Genomic DNA, 18316 nt, shown 5'->3' with positions numbered 1-18316 from the left:
TCGAGGCGTGGATACTGTACTATACTATGCATTTATTATACATAAATCAGGACAAAGAAAAACATGGCCTCTCTCCTTGTCGTTCTTCTCGGAGAGAGAAAAACAAAAGCAATACAGAGTGGATGTTCCACTCATGGGACTCCAGCAATCTGTGCTGGAATGTAAACAGACATGTGACATATAATAATCCCCTATATCTGCAGCAAGGGTGGAATGGAATTCCCAACAGTACCAGGGTGACTAATGTCCAGAACAAGAGACAGAAACGGACAGGACTTCAGTTTCCCAATTGATAAAATCACCTAGGAGTGATGCAACAATCTACTAACAGTCATAGTGAATCTCTTTTCTTGTCATCTCGTCTCAAGGCCAAAGGTCCAGTAGTAGGTCACTGATTGCCGTATTGTATAAACATTGCAGAATGGGTTGAAACCATGAGTCTCGTGTGTGTCAGGTTGTGATTATGTGGAATCTCAAATGGTCTCTTCTTTGGTTAACAGTTAATAAAGTTTGAGGGATTTTCCTTGCAACTTATGTCACACTCCCTCCCTGTCTCCCAGAAGCAGGAGCAAGCTCAGCTAGGTGGTGAGGAAATTAAAAGTTTCAGAATTTTATTCTGTGGAACATTTGGACACATATGCTTCAGAAGCAAAATAGGATGAGCTCTAGAAGTGGGGGTACTAAAGGGTTCCAGGAGAGCTTCTGCAGAGGATGTTTGGCACCTTCCCCCTTAGAAAGAGATGAAGTCCTGAGGGCTGGGGACTTCCCTGCTCCCTTCTCCCCATGCTCCCAGCATGAAGCAGGTAGATTTGGAAAGAACCGAGAGCTGCATCTTTGACTCCAAAGCCCTGAGGGGGCAAACAGGGGAGTGTTTCCAAGGTCAATAAATTTTATAAAATGCCCAACAGGGATCCTACTGGGCTTTAGGATGTAGCCTTGACGACCATTGGAGTCTTCTGCACCGTCTGAACTACATGAGATGATTATAGTCAGTGCTTTTTTCAGGCTCAAAGGTATGCAGTGCCGGCAACTTTTTTTTCCTAGAAGAAAAGCACTGATTATAGTAATTGTAATGTTATTCTTTATGCTAGTTATTGTGTGCTGCTTTGAGCTCTATATCATTGGAAAAGCAGAATGCAATTATTAAAATCAAGATAGATCTGACACTAACCTTGTACCTTCACTATACTTTGTGCTCTGAAAGGTCTCTACAAAAGGAATCAATATCCTTCATTAGGACATACTTTGGACAAATATTCAAAGGACTTGGGAGACTGTTCGTTGGATTCTTTTCACTGAAAGAAACCACCATGTATTTATGGAGAGAAGACTGGTTTTTCCAGTCACTGCAAAAAAGGTTAAATGCAAACTTGAACATACATTCAGAGTTCCCACTGTGGCTGTCTACAGTTGTTCTGCAAGTCGAATCACATGCAGGATTTGCATTGTTTGGACTGAGAAAAATAATTTTATCAGCAATTTCTTTCTGAGTTGCAAGCCACTGCACTGGTCCCATTTCAGCAATTCTCAGTTTTTGCCATGCATCTATAATGACATTACTATGACAGCATTCATGTAGAAATTCAGCAAAAGCAAGGACAGTATGCTGAAAACATACTTCTTGGGAATATACAACAAGGATTGTAGCCGGTATGTGTTGCATTAGTGGAGAAAGAGCCCAGTTTCTACCTGCACCTGTTAACAAAAGTAAAACCCACAAACTGTTAAATGCCACCTTTTGGAGCAAGCAAAGTTCATTGTTAAGTGCCTTTAAAAATAGCATTTGTTTTCTTGAACTTACAAAGCAGAAAGATTTGTTTTAAAATACACTTGTCTAATATGTACAAAATACTAAACATATAGAAACTACACCAAATACATAACTATTAATACCAGGAGGGAAAAGGTTTGTTTGTTAATACCCGACCTGCTCCTGTTTTTGTAGAGAAAATTGGAAGCCAGTAGTTGATAACACATTACTGTCTGCCATGCCTCAAACTATATATATTCCATAAATTTGGGAATTCATTATTTTCCCAATCCTAATCAGAAATGTTTCTTCCCTGAGCCTCCCAAATATTTGCTACAGTATTTGCCAACAAGTGCCAGACATGTATTTCAGTCCTATGCACACAGGAGGAGGGGGGAGCGCACGCCCCCAGCAGCGCGATCCCAGTGGGGTGCCATCGCACCTCCCCCCCTGCATACCACGCCCCTACGGGCAGCGTGCCACGCCCATGGGATGCATGCCAGCCCCGCCCCTGCCTGCTCTCCGCCCCCCGGTGCCGGAGCATGAAGCTCTGCCACTGCCTATGCATATCAACTCCGAATTGAGTTCCGTTGCCCTACGGTTAAATCCTAACCATACTCTCATATTAAAGAGTAAGTCACAATGAAGCTTACGGTACTTTGCTACTTCAATAAACATGGCTTTGTTACCTGAATAGCACTGGACTGGAAAAAACTAGTTGTGAAATACCTGCCAGGCTACAATACACATATGATCACTTACATCTAACTTAGTGGGTTACAAGTTGTGTATGCCTAGTTCTAAAACTTGTTCAAAGACTTTAAAGCTAACATGATCCAAAGTAGATATTCAAATATGAATGCAATACTGTGGTGAATATCATGGAATTAATATTCCACCTTTCTATGCCATTGGTTGTAAACTAGTTTTATTGGTGAAACAATTTATTTAGAAATTGGAGAGCCTTGCTGCCTGAAAGTCGAGTTACCGTAGATTCCGGTGTATAAGGCAACTTGTGAACCCCAGAAAATCTCCAAAGTCGGGGGTCACCTTATACGCCAGGTATGGTTGTGGCAGGTGGCGATGGCTACGCAGGATGCAGCCAGGCAGCAGCTGCAGGTTCGAGAGAAGAACCGGTGGTGACTCTTCCCACCCACCCCGTTCCAAGCTTTGCCCTCTCGCTCGCTCACCCGCCCTGCCACCATGGGGAACATTGGATAGCAGGCAGCTATCCCGAAGCAGCAGCAACTGCAGCCTCCCCTACCCGCGGCTAGGTGGTGCGTGGCTTCGGCTGGGGCTCCAGGGAGCTGGGCATCCCCATAACTGCCAGAACTACCAGCCGGTGAGCGCATCCCCCTGCTTTGCTGGATGGCCGATCGGGGCTCGCCTTGCCTCGCCTCAGGCTGCTGCTAGTTGGCTGTAGGCGGGGGTAGTCTTATACAGCGAGTATATCCCAAACTCTATATTTTAACAGGAAAAGTTGGGGGTCATCTAATACACCCAGTCGCCTAATACACCGGAATCTACAGTACCACTTCTCCCAAATGTTCTAATCTCCAATTTCCCTCTGTACTGGATACAAGGGAATGACGGCAAAGGAGAGGTCAACACATAAAACCTCAGTCAGCTTTCTCTTCTACCCTCCCCTTGAGAAAAGATGCCAAGGAAGAAGAAAAGGCTCTGTTCAAGCAAGAATATTTGTCATCTCATTTACACTCAAGAGCTTTGTCTCTCCCTCAAACTGCTTACGGAACTACATCAGCTTGCAACCCTTGTAGTCGCAGCAAAACAAAAACACATATACCATCCTTCACACAAAGTGCACAAGTGCATATTATTTTAGTGTAGGAAAATTGGCATGTGTGAGAGTGATTGAGTCTAAGGAACCAAAGTGTTTCTTAAAAAAAAAAAAAGCCTTATGGCTTTCTCTGAGGAAAGACAAAAACTTACCATACTTCCTCTTGTAATGCAGTAGAGCAGCAACCATGCATACTATCAGAAATAAGGACGCAAGTAGGCAACAAATAATTATGTAATTGCCTACAAAATCTGTTGAGACTAGAAGAGAAAAAGAATTGTCAGTTGCATAAGAAGCCAGTTGTGAATAAGCATATAAAGCAAAGGCCTAGTATATAAAAAAAGCTAAAATTGGCTTTTCTACACCCACAAAAGCTCTTTAAAAAGGTAACTCAGTTGGACATCACTAAGAAAAGTTAGAAAGTAAACTGGAAGCAATGTTCTAAGGCTTAACAGAGGCAGAAACAGATAATTTCCCCTATGAGAGATACATTTGAGGGGAAGATCACTGGGGAAAAAAGAGATTTGGCCAAGGTTAAAAAAACGAGTCCCTCTTCCTTCCACTTCATCTATTCCAATTTTTCCTTCATATTCCCCCTCTGCCTCTTTCGTCCTTCTGATAAAGGCCAACCACTACACCAGCTTACTGTTGCCTACACTGAAGTGAAATTCAGCAGGTTTCAGCTAACCATCTGTAGGTTCTTCAGTACACAGCTCCTGATGCTCTGCATGTCGTGGGCAATGACCTTCGCATAGTGGAAAATGAGGAATTAGCTGGAAGATTTAAAATAAACACACAATGCAGCTAAATTATGTGCTCACAAAAATATTCTTTTTATTTTTCTTAACAACCTTGTTTCCCTGATTGGCCCCTCCAATTTCTTATTGTAGTACATAAAATAAAATTCAAATCTGAAACTAAGGACTGTATCCAAAGGCTCTGACCCTCTGACTAAAGTAATCTTCCTCCAGCTAAGGGAGGGAACCTTTGGGTACAACCCAGTATTTCCTTAAAATATTTGTTTTCTTGTTCAAACTTGACACAAAAAGGCTTAGCACAGTATAATCCTGTACATGTTTACTCAGAAGTCAATCACATTATATTCAGTGTAACTTACTTCAAATGTAAAAGATGATACTGGTCACAGTAATCCTAACATCTGAACTGTGCTGTTAGTGGGGGGGGGGGGGAGGATTCTTTGTCACCAGTAGCAGGGGATTGCATGACAAATGCCACAGGTAGTTTGAATCCTAAATCCCCTCTCCAAAAGCATATTATTGTTTCAAAATTAAAAAAAAAATGGGACTGGGTCTCTTTTAAACAAACATGTATTGCGTATAACGTACAGTCAGCCCTTTAATATGGAAAAAGGTCTGAAAACATGTTTTATTAGATTTAAGCAGTAGTATGAGAAAGCACATGCAGAACGATAATTAGAAACAGTGACTAGAACTCACAATAGATTTGTTTTTTCCTTTTAAGCTGAAGTTAGATTTTACCTCTTTAAAGGTTCTGTTGCTTTGATCAGTCAACAATATTTTTTCAGAAATTCGAGTATCATTCCCCTAATCCAAAGAAAAAACAAGATAAAAATTATATGCCTAATTATTACGTACAGCTTCAAAAGAGCAAATACATATTTGTACAGAGCCCTTTGGATTCTTCTTCTTTTTGCTTTGTAAAATTCTTGACTATTTTTCTTAAAAGCAGTAAATTTGCACTAATGCTTGTTACTCTCTTCACCTACCTTGGTAACCACAATATGATCATACAGGTCACCTGATGGATCAGGCTCATGAAGGCGGATTACATATTTGGAACAAAAGGGACTTGCTGTAAAGTTCACTACCACTTCTGACTTCTTGTGGCATACTGTTATATTTGGGACCCATAAGCTTCCTGTGAAATAGAGAAGTGTCTGATAAAATCTTATGCCAAAATAATTTCTATTGAAATTTCAGTAGTCCTTAAAGAAGTGTTATCCTACATGGTGGTGGCCTTCCTATGTTGTTGGACACCCAACTCCCATGAGGCCCAGCCATCATGGCCAATGATCAGGGATGAGGAAAGCGGTAGCGCAGCATCTGAAAGATGACATAATGGCCACTCAGCCGTAAAAAGCAGGCGCACAATTGCTGCTAAGGCACCATACCCAATCAGCACTAAACATATAAAAATCCTACATGTTCAGTTAAAGAACTGATGTACTGTAGCACTGATGTTTCAAGTGCTTTACTTCAGATTGCCAACCACCTTGCAAAGGTAATGGGGTGGAAAGGTGGGAAGCACCTGTTTTGAATAATGATCAGATAGCCCTGAGCCGCTCCTCCCACCACTACTGCATTCTGCTTTCTACATATTGTATCCCAGGGATAGCCTAACTACTGTAATTGATGCTCTGGTAACTACTAGGTTAAATTGCTCTTTCTTCCTTTGCTTGAACAAGATGTCTTCATTAGATACAACCCATTACAGTGGTACCTCGGGTTACATATGCTTCAGGTTACAGACTCCGCTAACCCAGAAATAGTACCTCGGGTTAAGAACTTTGCTTCAGGATGAGAACAGAAATCATGCTCCGGTGGCGTGGTGTCAGCTGTGGCACGGCAGTAGCGCGAGGCCCCATTAGCTAAAGTGGTGCTTCAGGTTAAGAACAGTTTCAGGTTAAGAATGGACCTCCGGAATGAATTAAGTACGTAACCAGAGGTACCACTGTATTTGAAACCCTCTTTTTATTTGGAATGAAAATACTTTTCAACATCACTAATGAATAGTTTGCACCTACCTTTCTCTATGCAGGTTTTACAGTATTTTAACACACTGTCTTTACAACCTGAATTTAAATAAAGAGTTTTTATAATTAGAAACTGGGCAAACTTTTTATATCAAGATACAGCATATTAACTGAAGAATCTCATTTGCACAAAATATTTTCAGAATGGAACCTAAATGTCAAATACTAAACTGTTGGTTCACCTGGAAAACAGATATTAAGGAATCCTATCATGGCAACTGGGACACAAGTGGCACTGTGGTCTAAACCACAGAGCCTAGGGCTTGCCAATCAGGTTGGCGGTTCAAATCCCCGCGACGGGGTGAGCTCCCATTGTTTGGTCCCAGCTCCTGCCCACCTAGCAGATCAAAAGCACGTCAAAGTGCAAGTAGATAAATAGGTACCACTCTGGCGGGAAGGTAAACGGTGTTTCCGTGCGCTGGTCTGGTTTGCCAGAAGCGGCTTAGTCACGCTGGCCACATGACCCGGAAGCTGTCTGTGGACAAACACCAGCTCCTTTGGCCTATAGAGCAAGATGAGAATGCAACCCCAGTGTCGTCCATGACTGGACCTAATGGTCAGGGGTACCTTTACCTTTACCTATCATAGCAACTGCAGTAGCTTTAACAAATACTGCAGAAGTATCTTACAATTGCTTTGTAGCTCGATGAGCTTTGTCAGTAAAAGAATTCTCATATCACTCTGTTTAAGGTTTTGTGTAATTGTAGTAGTGATAAGGGGGAAGCACTGTAGCTAAGTAGCAGAACACCTACTTTGCAGAGGCACCAATTCAAGCTCCTGGCATCTCTAAGCAGGGCTGGGTAAGGCTCTTGTTTGATACTGCTGAGCTGCTGCCAGCTAACATAGAGAGCACGGCACTAGATGGCCCAGTTGTCTGCTTGGTACAAGGCAGTTTCCTATTTTCCTTCTCTTTTAAAATGTTTCAGTCTCCCAATCTTGAAATAAATATATTTTCAGTGGTTAGGTTCACTTTAGTTAACAAAATATTTTAAAATGTCAGAGAAAGGTTCGTTTTACACATTACACAGCTGGGTTTGCCATCACATGGATAATTAATTAGCAGCATGCCTTGGCTGATCTCATTAATTGGATAATTCATGTATTTATTATGCATCCATGTTGGTTGCATTTACACATTGCATTGGAGCCAGAAAAGCTTCCTGTGTCAGAGAAAACTTAGCTGGATCCATTACTTTTTCAAAGGGGTGTGCGCGCGCAATACACACATATATATCATATTCATGAATGAAAATATTATGATTTGGATAAACTGAAAACAGTTTATGGTTCTCCTTTTAATAGCTGTTTGTTTAATTTGAAGATAGACTGAAAAGCCCATCAAACTAAACTTACAGCAGGTATTTTCATGTGAAAATATTTAAGATCACATTTGTTCAATTACCTGGAGAAAATCGTTTTATGTGTTTTTTAGGAGGATCAAGACCTGGATTTGGTGGTGGTAGGTTGAAAACTTCAATGTGGTATTCATTTTTTTCATCTACTGGAAATCCAATATAGTAGAATTGCCACTGAAATAAGACAAGTTTGAAGATCATAATATATTCATATTTGAGCATATATTTTTTTAGGAACAAAAAATGAAGATGCTAGAACAGGGGTCGGCAAGGTTTACCTTGCCTGGGCTGGTTCACTGGGCCGGATCGTGCGTGCAGCCGCAATTTCCAGCGTCTGCGTCTGTGCAGACGCAATTTCTGGCACCACGGAAGCGAGTCCCCACACCACGCTGTACCGCTTTAGCACAGACTGATCAGGATATAACAAACAGGAGCACCAGCTATATCAACCAGAAGCTTCCAAAGGGTTCCCAGGAATATATTTGGATACATCAGTATTCATTGGTATACTATTCTTATCCTCCCTGCCTCCTTCCTACAGTGGGATAAAGCTGCTGCAAGGAGGATGGGAATCAAAGAAAAATCATCCACAGCAAAACACAATCTTCCAGCTTAACAAAATCACAAAATCCAAAGTGTGACCTATCCTATCCAATAGTCCAATAACATATTTGGACAACCCCCTGATTATTGTACTCCACCCTTTTTTTATAAATAATAAATAAATAAATAAAAATAATGTCAGATCCCAAGCTAGCCTCTACAAAGTAACCTTGACATGTATGTTGTTGTTGTTCCATCAGACCAGTAAGTCAGTGGATCATCAACACTAACAAACCAAAAGTAAAAATTTAAAATATAAGCCACAGAAGCATCAGCCATGTGTTTTGTTGGGGTGTGGGTCTGGCTGAATTAAGTACCAAACAGATAAATGGATGATAACCAACTAAGTCAGGAGTCAGCAAACCTTTTTCAGCAGGGGGCCAGTCCACTGTGCCTCAGACTTGTGGGGGGCCAGACTATTTTGGGGGGAAGGTGAATGCATTCCTATGCCCCACAAATAACCCAGAGATGCATTTTAAATAAAAGGACACATTCTACTCATGTAAAAACACGCTGATTTCTGAACCGTCCGCAGGCTGGATTGAGAAGGCGACTGGGCCCCATCCAGCCCCCAGCCTTTGTTTGCCTACCCATGAACTAAGCCATACTCACAGAAGGCTTAAGTCCATTGATTTAAATGAGAGTACCAGGAGTATGGCTAACATTATATGTCAACCATCATGCCTGTATGTGCTCTTAGAGGATAGCTATCTGAACCATATGGACAGATTTGCTAAAATGTGTTAAGATTCTGTGTTTCAGTACAGGGAGTTGTGCTGCAATAGCCTTCAAGCTTCTTTCATTCCTGCAATCTTGTAAAAGTTTGCAGTGTTTGATTCTCTGCCTGTTCCATAACCATATCGGTTTGCGGGCTCTTATCTAGCTTTCTGGCTGTAAATCCTTAGATAAATTAAAATGAATTCACATTCTTCCCCATTGCCCCACAGCAGCACAATACAAAATCATTTTCTTACTTTTTCACCACTGAGCATGGTTTGGTTTTGAAACCTTTCTGTGTAATCACATCTAATACAGCTTCGACTTCCTTCCTTCTGCAAACATATCTTGGAGGCTTTCAGGAATATAATGCTGCCTGGAAAGAGAACAAACAAAAAACTCGCATTATCTTATTTGTGTTCGAAGTGTTATAGAAATACTAGCTGTTTACTAGCCATTGCTCTGGAATTCTAATACACCCCCCCCCCAAAAAAAATCTGAGGTTTTGAAATCAGCAATTAAAATCACTGCAGTGGGAATGCCGACCTATTAAACAATTTTGGAATGAAATATATGAAGAAATCAAAAAGATGTTTAAAATATATTTCAGTAAAAAACCGGAGGCATTCCTTTTAGGTATAATCACAAATGATATTCCTGACAATCAAAGGAAAGTATTCCTTTATGCAACGACAGCTGCCAGGATGCTTATAGCAAAACATTGGAAAGGGAGAAAAATTCCATCAATGAAAGAATGGCAAATTAAATTTTGTGAATGTATAAATCTGGCAAGCATTCATAAGGGGACAATCGGACCAGAAATTATTAAAAGAAAGGGGATGTGCTAAAGAGTATATGAAAAAACATTGTTCTGGGGTAAGCATATCAGTATGTAATGAATGATGCTTTGCAGGGTTAAAGAAAAAGAAATTTGGTGTAAAAAGTATAAAGATAGAAGTAATCTACATTAGATACAACAATTTAGAAAAAGTAAAATTTTTGAGGTCTTAGAACAAAGGAAGGAAGTCAATATGTGTATATGTATGTAATGACTAGATTAGAATGAAGATACGGTTTTATTTATGCTTTTTTGTTTTTTATTTCTTTCTTTTGTGTTCTGTTTTTGTTTCTTGTTTGTATAGTTTTATTTTGGAATCAATGTTTGTAATTTTTGTTGTAATTTTGCATTGAAAATAAAATTTATAAAAAATAAAATCACTGCAGTTTTGAAAGATTCAGTCTGCTGTCTTGATTCAAAGTGGCACCCAGTTGTCTCCAAACAGACAAAAACCTCCTTCTTAATCTCAGGAACCATTGTGCAAATTCTGGTTAAAGCAAACAAGTATATATTAATGTCCTAAATCAGGGGTGGGGCACTGGCTCTTTAGATATTGTTTGCCTCCCAACTATCACCAGTTTCAGCCCAGCATGGGCAATAGTCAAGGATGATGGGAGTTATGGTTCAGCCAACATCCCAACCCCTGCTCCAAGTAAATATGCAGTGAGTGCCTCTCCAAATTCACACAAAGCTGCTTCACAGAGTGACATCTCTGCCCACCATTATGTTTTGTTCCAGTTTCTACCACGTGTATCTGCATGCTTTAAATGGTGGTAAACATGTGTGTGCCAGTTGTGTGTTCACAAAGGACATAAAAGTATTTTTGTATGTGCTTATCGGCTGGATGCCAGGGAACTGAGGAGGAAGAGAGCAGGGAAATAAGGAACTGGGGTGTGAGTTTAAGATTTCAACACCCACCCACACCAAAGTATTAATCTAAGATAAATAATCAAATCAGTATTATGCAAAACAAGGCTAGGGGAAAGTGACCTTGTTGTGATCAATCCTTCTCTTTCTCGTACTGTACGTGTGATTATTTCTCACATATCTGATCAGTTTTACTGGGTTTCCCCACACAGGTTTACAGTTAAATAATTAAGTGAACTTAGATATACACACCAGGCATACATGTTACAGTCAAACCTCGGATCCTAAATGCCTCCGTTTTGGAACGCTTTGGCTCCCAAACACCGAAAACCCAGTATATGCTCCAGTTTTCGAACTTTTTTCAGACGCAGCTTCTGCTTGAGTGCAGAAAACTCCTGCAAGTAATCAGAAGCTGTGCCTCGATTGTCGAACATTTCGGAAGCCAAACAGGCTTCCGGAATGGATTACGTTCAACAACTGAGGTTTGACCGTACTCCCTATTTTAGGAGAAAGGCTGTGGCTCAGTGGTACAGCACCTCTCTTGCATCACAAGGTCCTGGGCTCAATCCCCATTATCTTCAGGTGGGGAAAGTCCCACCTGAAAGGAATGCAAAGAAAGCACCAACCGCAGAGGCTCTTAAAGCACACTGCATATTTTCTTTTGTTGCATTGCATTTATGTAAGTGGAAACAACCTTACTCTGAATATTCCTCCTCCCCACCAAACTGAACTGGAGCCCCTGGTTCTATTGCTAGCAGAAGTCAGGGCTGAAAGGGCCAAATCAAAGCAGGATGGACTGGTACTCTTGATGTATGTAAACATATGTTACACTTCAAACTTGAGTGCAAGATTTGGTGTGGGCTACACTATTCATTCTACAGGAAATCAGCTCTGAGTGCTCACTGGAAGGACAAATCCTGAAGCTGAGGCTCCGATACTTTGGCTACCTCATGAGAAGAGAAGATTCCCTGGAAAAGACCCTGGTGTTGGGAAAGATTGAGGGCACAAGGAGAAGGGGACGACAGAGGATGAGATGGTTGGACAGTGTTCTTGAAGCTACCAGCATGAGTTTGACCAAACTCCAGGAGGCAGTGGAAGACAGGAGTGCCTGGCGTGCTCTGGTCCATGGGGTCATGAAAAGTCGGACACGACTAAACAACAAGAAGAATAAAAAAGACGGCCTCTATCCAATTTTATAAATGAATAAGAGTTTATAAAGTATGAGTTTCATAATCAGTCTGTTGCACTAACTACGAGACATACCGTCTACACCAAGGCTCCAGGTTATATTAAAGTTGCACTTTCCCCGCCTCTCAATGATCTTTGCATCGAGGCCAGAAATATCTGATGGTACAAATTCATGCTCCTTCAGCAGCTCAATAGAAGGCCCTTGGAAAGACAAAGAATCAGAGATCAGTGCAACCTAAAGGATTACCTATTTTAAAATAAACACTGCTATATCCCGACAGTTGTCCAGAATCTTTAATAGTTAGTATCACTTAGCATTCAGGATTCATAGTACTGCCCAGGACCCAGAAAAAGACATAACATCAAAACATGGAATATCATGAAATTATTTTCCAGCTAATGGCCATTGGGGGTAAAATTCAGGTGTATAAGCAAAACAAAAGCAACTTGTCCCAGTGGCACGGGAGTGCACATATTCTGCTGGCTACTACCTTTTCTTATGGATTTACCCCCCCACACAAACCTAGGAATAAGTGGCAGGAATAATTTTAAAAGAAAGCAGTGGATGAAACAATATGAATATATAAAGTGCCAAATCACTGCACTGTTCAGCTGTTTTCACTGCTTTCCTGCTGACTATGACACAGAAATTGGTGGGCTCACTGGCTTCCAGAGCAGGCTTTCTAGTTAAATTCTGGAATTTTAAACCATGACATAATGAACTGGAGTGAATAATACGAAACTGAGGATAGCAAGAACTCCATCATTACTACTCCACAACCATCTATGTGTAGTGCCTTCCAATTGCGGGAACATATATATAATTTAGCATCCCCTGTTTGAGTTTATGCAGCGACAAGCGGGTTGCTAACTCGCTTGAGTCCTATCAATAATTATACCTTCCTGGTTGATAATCCCTTTCTGTCCCTCTTAAAGAAAACACACATGAATCTGAATCATACTAACACAAACTACTTTACTATCAGATTCATTCAGGTTTACAGAGTTGTTCATGAAGGCAGGCTTAGGTTACATAACAGATAAACTATATACAGTGGTACCTCGGGTTAAGAACTTAATTCGTTCTAGAGGTCCGTTCTTAACCTGAAACTGTTCTTAACTGTTCTTAAAGCTACCACTTTAGCTAATGGGGCCTCCTGCTGCTGCCGCGCCGCCGTCGTGCAATTTCTGTTCTCACCCTGAAGCAAAGTTCTTAACCCTTGGTACTATTTCTAGGTTAGCGGAGACTGTAACCTGAAGCGTCTGTAACCTGAGGTACCACTGTACTAGATAATAGTGAGTCATGAGAAGACTGCATCCGAGCAGTTACCAGTTAACACTCCTAGCAGCAACCAACCGACCAACCAACTGACAAAACTGCCTGCCATATAGAGGCAGTTAGTCCTCTCAGAATGTTGGACTTGACTGGCAGCTTTATATCCCACACCAATTCAATGGATAACATTGTTAAATGCTAAAAAAAATCCTTCCAATAGCACCTTAAAGACCAACTAAGTTAGTTCTTGGTATGAGCTTTCGTGTGCATGCACACTTCTTCAGATACCTGGTATCTGAAGAAGTGTGCATGCACACGAAAGCTCATACCAAGAACTAACTTAGTTGGTCTTTAAGGTGCTACTGGAAGGAATTTTTTTTGTTTTGACTATGGCAGACCAACACGGCTACCTATCTGTAATTGTTAAATGCTATGATTGTCTCTTTCAATGGATGCTAGGTGGCCATCTGTCTGGGTTTCTTTAGCTTTGATTCCTGCACTGCAGGGGCTTGGACTAAATGACCCTTGGGATACTTTCCAACTCTACAATGACATTATTTACTACAAATGATATCAATCAGTGTTAGTGGCCCTTAACCCTTTCCACAAGTGCCCTCTGGCTGTATGACAACACAGTAAAAAAGAAAGTAAGAAATGCTTCACAATATGACCATTAATTAAATTTAACTTTAATTAGTAAGATTTTAATTAAATTAAGCTATTTATATATTTTTGTAATTTTGCCCAGCTCTGCTTTGATGCAGAACTTTACTTTTTAATTGCATGTGTCAAGGAGTTCTTCTAAACCTCCCATTGATATATTTATTAAAGCATTCACATTAGCAAACAGAAGGCAAATTCTTTCAGAGCATAAAATTCTACACAGTGGTGGAAAAGAACACTAAAGCGTAATTATTCTGTTTGGGAACAACCAGGGATGAAATGCCACTTCATTCATTCCAAGAAACAGCACAAACCAAGACCAGGTTGAATGGAAATACTGCATAATTGCTTCTGATAAGTTGTTCTCCGAGAGTTGTGTGTGCCAGACAACTGAGGTGGTTGGGTAGGAAATGGCTTATGCCTAACACATAAAATGTAACTCTGCCAAAAGGCCCCTATTAGTTTCTCCTCTAGGTTTTTAGAAAACTCTCAGCTTCTTTAAGTCAGTATAAATGCTGAAAATCTTCCATAGGGATGCAGCATTGCTGAAGAAGTTTCACTGAGTCTGGTTAACAGCAACACATTTTCCAATCGCCATTCTAACATCCATTGCCACCAGAAGCAGGGCCTGAATCCTTGCCAACTGTTGACTAGGGTAGGGACTGAACTTCCTCTATCTGAATGCTTTCCCAGGATTTGAATGATCTCTTTACATAAAAAAACAAGAACCCCTAAACTGTACACATGATCCAATTCTGATACATTTATTTCAAATGTTAAGTTTATGTGCTTGGATATAATTACAGACCCTAACAGTGCTCCCCTTCACCCCATTCATTATCCCCGCCCCCCAGTCCCTAACGGATAATCAGATAAATTAGGGTCCAGCACTCCATCTATTACACCACAGTGACTCAGGAATCACCTGCCCTTTAATCACAATTAAAACTAAAGATTATTTTTGAGACACTAAAGGAAAAACTCAGCCATAATCTAATACATATAAGTTACCACTCATTGCTGAAAAGATATATTTTGTTTTTCAATATTTGTTGTGGAAATAAAAAAGTCTTTAAAAAGAATCTGAAGTACATTCTTAACTTGCAATTTTGATATCAATTGATCAAAACTGGCCATAACCAATTGATCTATAGGTTAAATCTTGCAGCAATATCCAACATACAATAGGACTGCATTGATAAAATCTTAAAATACATGTTTTATTTATACATACCATTTTCTTCGTAACACTCAATGGACTGTAATAAAAAGAAAGTAAGGATTAAAAGAAAGTAAGATTTATTATTATTATTATTATTATTATTATTATTATTATTATTATTCCCTGCCACGGTTTACAGATAAAAATAAGAGCAGTTAAAAACATAGGAGGAAACAATTAAAAAATAAACTGATATAATTAAAACAGCACGGCACCACCCATTTCATTAAAAACAGTCAGTTCCCATAAATCTGTCAGAACAAGAAATCTTCAGCAGCCAGAAAAAGAACAAGGAGGGAGCCAGTCTAACATCTACAGGGAGGGAGTTCCAAAGTCTGGAAGCAGTCACTGAGAAGTAAAGCAAAAAAACCCCAAAATGCCACTTAGTCCTAGTAAAATAAAATTCCAGTTGTATAGATGCATGAATTTCACATGGAAATGTGAATTTTATGCAGCTAACAATCACCCCTCCTACAAAGCCCTCACTACTGGGATAAAAAAAACATGTATTTAGCAAACAATGATCACAACCAAAGTGTGTTGGCATCAGTCTACCCTGGGAGACAATGGAAAAGTGCACTTCAGGGGTAAAGTAGGAATTAATAAATCCAAGGATTTTGAAAATAAGTACTGACACAGGCTCAGCATTCATTCTTCACCACAAGATCTCCCAATACTAAACTACTTTTGGGGCCCAGTATCACTAGCCACAACGATTCTGGGAAGAAATATGCCACTTTTGGGATTTCTAGCTAGCTGGACTCTATGCTTTTGTTGACATACAGAGTGGCACTCACCTCCACATTGACCTTCCTACAGAGTTTAAATGCAGGGATTGCTGAGCTTGTATTACCATTTTTAAAAGAAATCCGATACTCTAACCTAACCAATTAAACTTTTAGTTGACTATCCAGCTACTTAAAACATTTCAGCCGTATATTTCACGCCTAATTATTATTTTTAAGAGAAATGGTTTAATTTATTCCTTGCATTTACAGTCTGTCCATCATCAAATAGTGGATGGATTACAAAGATAAAACATTTGAAGATAAAGGTAGAATTGAAACCTTTAAATAAAAACCACAAAAACAATCGGTATCGGAGTGAGGCAGCAGCACAAAACTGCAGGGCACAAAAATGCACAGCGATATGAGTTTGTTTACACACATCCCCGTGTCTGTATTGAAGATGTTGGAGTGCAGAAGATGAGGTCCCAGGTTTAGTTCCCGCCAGGTCGGCCGGTAAAAACTCTGGACTGAAAGAAACCCCAAGCGCCCTTCCCGCTGCAAGCAATGCGAGTTGGACCGGTAGTCTGACTCTGGTCTGAAAGCATCTTCGCATGATGGTCCTACTGGCATCCCAGAGAAAAAGGGACCACTGTGAGCGCCGCGCCCCACAGTCACCTTTGACTGGACTTAGCCGTCCAGGGGTCCTTTACCTTTTTACCTTAACATTAGTGTTACAGGCAGAAACCCGACAGGGGCTGCGCTGCAGGCTTCCCCGAGATGCCTCACGCGGGGAGGGCGGCAGCTGCAACCCGCAGCGCACGGCGGAGAAAGAATAAAGGGGCTTTGAAGCCCCGCTTACCTGCCGAGCTTCTCCCTCAGAACTGCCACAGTTCAGCCCCGCGCTCAGCAGCAGCCACACAGCCGCGTTCATGCTCTTTCGCGTCTGCGCCTCCGCCTCCTTGTTCGCTTGCTGGCTTTCCTTCCTGGCCGCCTTCCCGCCATTTATAACTTGCCTCCCCTCGCCCCCGCCCCTCACCGGCCTCCGGTCAGCCGGCAACTAGTTGCTTCAAGGCAGCCTGTAGCCAGGACTTCAGCGCCTTCGGTACCAGCCCTCTCTCCCGCCTTCCTGCAGGGCTCGAGGCCCCGAGTTCATGAAAACCAAGCGACCGAGATTATTTCCACGTGCAAGCTTGTTTGTTGCAGTTGCTCGGTCTTTGAGAGGCGAGCAGCAAAGAGCCAGTTTTTCTTTCTCTCTTTTTAAGTGTCTATCTGCAGTCATTGGTCAGCAACTCCAAGGTGCCCAGGGGTCCCTTCGCTCCAATAAAATATTTGAGGGGGCCGCCCCTCCCCCCAGTTGATGGCCATTGCCAGGGCCGGATTTAGGTTTGATGAGGCCCTAAGCTACTGAAGGTAATGGGGCTCTTTACATGTCCTGCTGTCCTTTGTCAACAACAAATTGTCGCTGTTTTTATATGCTGTGTGGTAATTTATGGCTCTAATAGGTATCTAAAGCCATTTGCACATAACAAAATATATATTTTATCAAAGTAATTGTTACAACCAGTCCATGCAGAATGTGCGCACCCTATATATAGAAATGAGCAAACCAGTGATACTTTAGGGAACAGGCTAGCGGGCATACTTACATAATAGGAGCGTACACAACACAAAACACTGTTGCTGTATGTAGGTTTCATTTCATTTGTTTTTTATCTTATATTTTGGAAAGGTACATCCAGGTAAATTTTTTGGGGGGGAGGCAAGAGAGTGGAGCTGTAAGTTATAGCTTGTTTAGCTTATACGTAAATCCGGCACTGGTCATTGCCATTCAAGTGGTGTGCATGCCTCTTGTGATCGATTATGCGGCACAGGGCTTACCTGTCCGTCCCCCCCAATAATATATTCAAGTTGTCGCCCCAGTCAGCAGCCTGCAATAAAGTTCCTTTTGAAAAATGCTGCTCTGTTATGTTTCATGAGGGGAGTATTAAAGCTTATAAAATGTTGTTGAATTATGTTCCGCGAGTGGAATGTTTTTGAAGGCTATATTAAACTGTTAGGGCAAGGGCATGGCAACGGATAGCGACAGAAGCATACCTTGGCTCCCTTGCACCCTCTGCAAGGAGCTGTATCAGAGACCCGCTCATCGTTTGCACCCTTGGTAAGGAGATGTATCCGTGCTCCCCCCCTTTGGCAAGGAGCTGTACAAGCACCTCAAAACCCAGGAGAGACCATGGATCAGGACAGGGGTGCCAGCTTGCATAAAATAGGGGCAGATAAGCAGTGCTCCACATAATTGAGCACATGACACAGCGCACACAACATTTCAGTGACAATGCTCATCAACTTTGTGAGACCCTGGCCACTCAATTGTTTTAGTGGGAGTGCTGATGTTACCTTGGCCCCTAGGAGTTGGCTCCTATGGATCAGAAACTCAATGGGGAGGGCCCCCTGCAGGGCTGCTGCAGTGGGCCATGCCAGTGACCAGATTCCTCCGCCAAGGTGCCCAGAGGAGCCTGT

General features: G+C 41.4%; 1 protein-coding gene across 4 annotated transcripts; it reads right to left on the bottom strand.

Moving 5' to 3' along the window:
- Window positions 1–12: 12 nt before the first annotated feature.
- On the bottom strand, window positions 13–16813 carry IL17RB (interleukin 17 receptor B). Of its 4 annotated transcripts, none has more exons than XM_081898341.1 (11): window positions 16659–16813; window positions 15084–15108; window positions 11986–12111; window positions 9275–9393; window positions 7745–7871; window positions 6334–6381; window positions 5296–5447; window positions 5048–5113; window positions 4237–4321; window positions 3701–3808; window positions 13–1695 (listed from the first exon to the last, which is right to left on the bottom strand). In XM_081898341.1, exons 1-11 carry the CDS (start codon window positions 16728–16730, stop codon window positions 1184–1186), a joined length of 1440 nt encoding a protein of 479 aa, XP_081754467.1. In that variant the 5' UTR covers window positions 16731–16813; the 3' UTR covers window positions 13–1183. The 4 variants fall into 4 exon arrangements, with proteins under 4 accessions (XP_081754467.1, XP_081754466.1, XP_081754469.1 ...); XM_081898340.1 differs by lacking the exon at window positions 16659–16813 and adding an exon at window positions 16239–16427; XM_081898343.1 differs by lacking the exons at window positions 15084–15108; window positions 16659–16813 and adding an exon at window positions 13241–13314.
- Between the last annotated feature and the right edge of the window lie 1503 nt (window positions 16814–18316).

The sequence above is a fragment of the Podarcis melisellensis genome (genome assembly GCF_964234715.1).
Source record: "Podarcis melisellensis genome assembly, chromosome: 2".
Taxonomy (NCBI): domain Eukaryota; kingdom Metazoa; phylum Chordata; class Lepidosauria; order Squamata; family Lacertidae; genus Podarcis; species Podarcis melisellensis.
This window is presented reverse-complemented; position numbering and strand designations above follow the sequence as displayed.

Excerpts from the sequence above, each read along its gene's own strand:
- IL17RB (XM_081898340.1), bottom strand. The coding sequence starts at position 16,412 with ATGCGAAGATGCTTTCAGACCAGAGTCAGACTACCGGTCCAACTCGCA. Across the intron at positions 7,872-9,274 it reads CCATGCTCAGTGGTGAAAAA|TGGCAATTCTACTATATTGG; the intron begins GTAAGAAAATGA and ends GTCTTATTTCAG. Across the intron at positions 5,114-5,295 it reads ATCATATTGTGGTTACCAAG|GGGAATGATACTCGAATTTC; the intron begins GTAGGTGAAGAG and ends TCTTTGGATTAG.